This window comes from Cystoisospora suis, assembly GCF_002600585.1.
Source record: "Cystoisospora suis strain Wien I chromosome Unknown contig_98, whole genome shotgun sequence".
NCBI classification, from domain to species: Eukaryota; Apicomplexa; class Conoidasida; order Eucoccidiorida; family Sarcocystidae; genus Cystoisospora; species Cystoisospora suis.
In genome coordinates, this window is record NW_027152900.1 from 45,514 (window position 1) to 51,456 (window position 5,943).

Consider the following 5,943-nt stretch of genomic DNA (forward strand, 5'->3'; position numbering starts at 1 on the left):
GGCAGCAAAACCAGCATTGACTAGGGAGCCGGGAACCCGTGGTTTTCCGACGAGTCAGGGCGTAATGTTTGAGGCGGAAGCACCGCCGGGGGATAAGGTGAAAGCTATGCGATAGGTGCTTTGGGTGCCGCCAGGAAGGCCACTATAAGGTAAACTTTGCGAACAATTCAGGAAATGGATGCCTCTCGGGTGTGGGAGAGCTGGCTCGAGAGCACGGACAGGCCTTCAACGGGAAGAAGGGAGAGTCGTGACGAAAAGGGGGGTTTAAAAAGAGTCAGGAGAAGAACGGTTTACGGGAGAGCGAGGAACAGGATCAGAGCCGGAAACCGTGGTGACAGGGGAAGATAGCGGGAAGAACTCGTTTTGGATAGAGGGAACTTACCAACAGGACAGAGGAAACGTGTCGGCGGTGGCACGCAAGCTTCGAGTGGAAAGAAGAATAGCAAATCTGGAAGGATGTGCAAACCTGGTCAGACGTTCACAGATCACAGTCGGCCGCCCAATTCTGTCAAGCTCGAGTAAGCTTTGTGTCCTGAGACAAATTCATACGAAGACGTGGCAATATAATAAGCCGCGCCGTACACGTAGCAGCCACCCGAGTGTCCCTCGCCGCCATGTCGGAGGGTTGAAGAAGAACTGAGATGTCGTTTTGGTGTCTCGCTCTTTCGTTCACACGCCAAACTGCGCCTACGAATGCCTGCCCCTACACTGAAAAAGCGTACACCGGCCTGCTGGCCCAGTACACTGACGAGGATCCACTTTCACTGCCCTGGCAGAGCTGGCTTCGGAATGGGCTGAGGCTTAAACAATTCCCCCTAGCCGAGGTCCCTGAAACACGGAGTTCCCCAGCCGTCTTCATCGAAGTGACCTGTCTGGCAGTCCGCAAGAGAAAACAATTATCCTCTGTAGTTTTACTTTGATGACAGACAAAGAAATGCGCGGAGAGGCTTGCCCTCCTTAAACCATGAGAAATCAGCTAGTGGGCCATCCCCCTCCAGCACACGAAAATGAAATGTATCACCGAACAGTTACGTTTGGAAAAAAAGGGCTGGCTGCTCCTGGCATTGCCGCCACATTTCCGTCGGCCGGGCCCGTAGGCTAGTCTCTTCTGACCGGGGAACCGAAAACGGAGCGTCGCAATCTGCGGAGCTGTTCTCTATTGATCTGTGAGCTGCAGTTTGTTTACTTTTCTCGGTGTCGGGGCCCATCGCGCGGGGTTTAAGAGAAGAGGGGAAGTCGTTGAGACCGGGGCCTCTGATGTGCTCCCTGGAGGCAAGTCAGGCGCTGTCGCAAGCGTATGCTCAAGCGGTGCCTTCTCCGGAGGTGACCTAGGCGGAGATGCCGAAAGTGAACCAGCTGAAGATATCCGTTCCTCCCCTCTGGCGCTGTCACCGGCACTTTGATCGGAGCCACCTCCTACGGTCTCCCGAGATGACGCAGAACCTAAATCAGAAAGACCTTGGGCCGGTCTCCGCATAGGTGGAACTGGCACGAGCGGGTCTGTCGGAGGAATCGGTTCTACCTGTGCTACGGAGGGAACAACAGAACCTTCACCGGAACCCTCCGCCCCGCTCTCCGAAAGTGACAGCAGTGTTGCATCAGAGGCAGTTCTCCTGTTTCCAGGTGGCGTGTGCGGAGGTGTCGAAGGTGGCTGAAAAGCAGCCATCCGGGGTTCTTCTCCTGCGGCCGTGGCACCAGCACTCTGATCGGGGCCGCTTCTTTTACTGTCCGGAGCTGACGCTGGACCTGAATCAGAAGGACCCTAAGCCGATCCCCGGGAGCGTGGAAGTGGGACGGGCAGGTTTGTCGGAGGAGGAGCTGGTCCTACCCCAGCTACAAGGGGGACAACAAACCCTTCGCCGGAACCCTCCCCTCCACTCTCCGGAGGTGACGCGACTGTTACTTCAGGGAGATTTCTCCTCGTACGAGGCGGCTTCGGTGGAGGTGTCGAAGGTGGCTGAGAAGCAGCCATCCGAGGGTCTTCTCCTGCGGCCGTGGCACCAGCACTCTGATCGGGGCCGCTTCTTTTACTGTCCGGAGCTGACGCTGGACCTGAATCAGAAGGACCCTAAGCCGATCCCAGGGAACGTGGAAGTGGGACGGGCGGGCCTGTCGGAGGAGGAGCCGGTCCTACCTCAGTTACACCGGGGACAACAGAACTCCTGTCCCCCCCGCTCTGCAAAGGTGATACAGCCGCTTCAGGAATACTCTTCGATGAGTTTCTGTTTGGAGATCGTGAAGGCGGAACCCCGGGAGAACGAGAGTGTTGCCCAGGCGCACGCGAGACATACTCTCCGCGACTGCCGTCTGCTCCCTCCTCGGAAGACGAAGCAATTGCTGCACCAAGCCTGGCTATGTCAGCTCTCCTCCTTGGGTAGGGCGTCGGTGGGCGTGCCTGCCTCTCAGATGCCTGTTCTTGCGTCCCTTGCGGCTGTGACTCTGTCACCTCGGGAGCAGCGACCTCTCTCTGGCTTGTAGCAGCTGAAGTAGTTCGCCGCCCGCCCCGGAGCAACCGCCTGAACCGGTTTCTGAGACTCCTCCGGAGCTGCCCTGACTGGAAATAACCTCTCCATCTTCGGAACCGATTACCTGCGAACCGGAAGAGCGAGAACCCACGCCGTCTGCGCGTCGGAGAAGGGGAGGGCTCAACCAGTCCTTCAACACCGACGTGCTCCTCTTGCTTTTTACGGTTGCCTGGGGTAAAAGCAACGCGGGCCCAAGCACACGGAGCGAACGGAGATTGAAGAGTCCTCCGTCGTCCCCCTGAAAGAGAATTAAGACTATACCGCCGGGTCTCCGGTCTTGATGCCGCCCTCACGTGCCAGATGAGTGTATCCAGCGTTTACGCAACCCGTGAGCGAGCATAACCAATTTGAGTACGGATGTGCCCTCAAGTGGTAACAACGCCGCGGACAAGATAAAACACAGCCAGATCGAAGGCGGAGTAGGGAATATCCGGGGAGACACTTAGACGTCGGAGTGGATGGGGAAACACGAATCTTATATATATACATACACATACAAAGGGAATGCTTTGCACTCCACATGTGGATAAGTATGACTCCGAAGGCACGAGGAGACTGTCAAAACCCTGTCAACGGAAATCGAACAGATTGTCGCGAAGTGTAGGGGGAGGTGCTCAAGATACACAGAGATATCTTGGGTGTGATAGAGAGAGAACAGCTTGGCACAACTGGGCACTCTGCATCAGGAGACAGGCTGACTGCGTATACACCCTTACTCAGAGCCAAAGGCGACCAAAGAAGTCTCAGGCCCACCACCGGTGAGAGCAGCAGCACCTCTGGCCGCCCCTCGTACGCCGGCCGGTGTGTGCGTGACGGGACCCGCTGAGCGCAGTATCTCACGTAAATAAAATCAAGAAGAGTCGCTTCTGTCTGAGAAATTATTATTCGAGCTATCCGCCTTGCCTAGACAAATCAGCGACGGAAGATATAGAACCCAAACTGTGCGGATGGACGAGGGCAGCCGCGAACGCGTGCTAGTGCTAGTTAGGGCTGCAGCGCTATGGCAATACCTCGACGGCACCAGCCCTGCACTGTGGAGGTCCAGCATTGCCCATAATGCTTCCCTAGATGACGGGAGAGCTTTAACAGTAGCTGGGTGTCCTCCGGCATGCAATGCTCCTCTCACCTTCAGTTTCTGCGAAGCCATAATCCTGCTGGTGCAAGCGCACCGCGGCGGCGTCCTCGAATGAGATCAGACACGTGGCGGTAGCCGCTACAGCGACCCATACGCAAAGGAGCTTCCTTTTCCTGAAAAGCAGGACTCCCCCTCGGTTGTGCAACATCCTGCTAAGCGGCTGATACATCCAGCGAGGCAGACGCCCCTTACTTAAAGAGCTAGCGGCGCTGTCTTCGCACTTCGCCTGTCCACAGACTGCGACAGGGATTCAAAACGGTGAGCGCAAGTCACGAAAGTCCATTACGGAGTGACATCAGAACGAGAAACTACGGTGCCATTGTACCACGGTCACAGGAGTAACTTTTAACGTGGTGAGAGGTAGAGACCCATCGGCCGTGTCTGTCAGCCAACCCGAGAACCATGGCTGTCTGTTGACTGAGGGCCGATGCATGCCGTTCAAGAAGCNNGAGCTTGAGAGAAGGTGAACTGTCTGCCCACGTGGTAAAGAGAAGAAGCTGAGGATAACTCGCGTATCGTAAGTCTGGGTGCCTTACACTACAGCCGAGACTTTCCTGGTGTCCATGCCTGCATCAAAAAAGGGAGATCCCGCACCGAAGTTCTGTCTGCGTAACCACATCGAACTAAATTGTACCTCGAGTCGCAAAACGCCTGGTGTGGAATCTCCCCTTCTGATGGTGGGAGGGACAAAAGGAAAGTCTCAGCTGTAGTGTACGGCACCGAGACTTGGATGGTGCACGAGTTGTTTTCGGCTTCTTCGTTTCAGCACATGGCCGCTGGTGTATAGGCGACTTGCGTAGCAGGCAGTTGAAGTGTCGTCCAGAGCACTACATGGTGGCCCAAGGTGCCGTCGGACTAGGAAGACCGAGTCGGAGAGGCTGCGATACAGCACTATGGAGAAAGTCTACTCAGCGCCAAGGGCGACTCGTAGTGCAACGCCCGCTGTACTTTTAAAATATATTGAAATGATCATATCGTTGACGGAAACACGCACATGAACCGACCAGCGAACAAAATGTTATTCAGTGGACACAGAATACATACACGCCGGCCGGTGACCACGTTCACTTCTTCCTGAAGAGACGTCCTTTCTTTGGCGGGTTTTCGGGTGGGCTTTCTCCGGACTGACGTTTTCCCAACCCGAAACGTGCGGCCAACCGTTTGGTCCTGCGTGGAGTGGCACCATCGCCGTCCTCCGCCTGTTGGTTTTCTTGTGATTTACTTTTACCACGCCCGAATGATAGTCCTACTTTGGGGAAACTGATTTTTTGTGGTCCTTGCAGTTGCGGGAGGAGACCTGAAGCAGCAGTCAATCATATTTTACCAGGAGGCTGTATGAGTCTGTTGTCGACTGTTGCTACTCAAAACCGTCACCCTAAAAGAAACTACGTACCTGCAGATTTGCCTCCATCTGTTGATCCCTCCGAGGGGCCCCTGAGAGGTCCCCGGAATCCTGGAGAAGCCACAATCCCAGCGCCAACGGACCTCATGGTATCTGCATTTGCACCATAAAAGTCCCAGCAGCAAGGACAAAGGTTCGACGCGGAAGAAGTCGCCGGGGGCTTTGAAAGATCGGCAGAAAAATGTAACGCTGAAGTATCATACATCAATATTCGCAAATATAAGACGGAAACAGGCTAACCTCGTGGTCCGGGCTTCGAGGGAGAGGCTGAACACACGAGACAGAACAGACAGCTCAACGACCCTCAGACACTGACCGTCGGCCGGAATAAAGCACATAACCAAGACGACACATACTTACCACCTTCCTCCACGTGCGGGGAGGCAGCTTCCTCTTGAGAAGGGACCTCGCCTGAATCCGCTGAAGGAATTAGACAAACAAAACAACCCTCCATGGCACGAGCAAGGCACCCACCAGGCTGGAGCTGGCTTCAGTCCGTGCTAGACAGCGAATAGTAGTGCGAAAACCGCACACACGGCAAAACGAGATGCGCAACTACAGGTCACCATGGACCATGAACTAAGACCGAATATATTAATATAGTGACAAAAAAGAAAAACAGGGTATTCCGTGTGGGACCCACAGTCCGATTCTTACTCCCTGTCTGAAGAAACGTGGGGGGATCAACCGGCCGTAGACGGACGGCGGTCACCGAGCCTTCTCGGGGTAAGAGGAGAGTGATCGCAACGGCTGCAAAAAGCCACAGCGCTTTTCTTGCAAATGACTGAGACATCTTTTTGCAGACAATCCGAGGGGCGCGTGTCGCACTCTAGCGGCGTTGTAGGACGGCTGGAAAGAGCAAGCTGCTGTCTTAAGAAACT

At 55.1% G+C, this 5,943-nt stretch overlaps 1 protein-coding gene across 1 annotated transcript; it reads right to left on the reverse strand.

The window, feature by feature from the left end:
- Positions 1 to 4,743: 4,743 nt before the first annotated feature.
- On the reverse strand, positions 4,744 to 5,943 carry CSUI_000215 (uncharacterized protein; the record flags this gene model as incomplete). Its single annotated transcript, XM_068060449.1, has 5 exons — positions 5,720 to 5,943; positions 5,423 to 5,482; positions 5,303 to 5,329; positions 5,054 to 5,155; positions 4,744 to 4,957 (listed from the first exon to the last, which is right to left on the reverse strand). Coding segments are annotated over exons 1-5 (537 nt in total), but the record flags the coding sequence as incomplete, so codon positions are not given.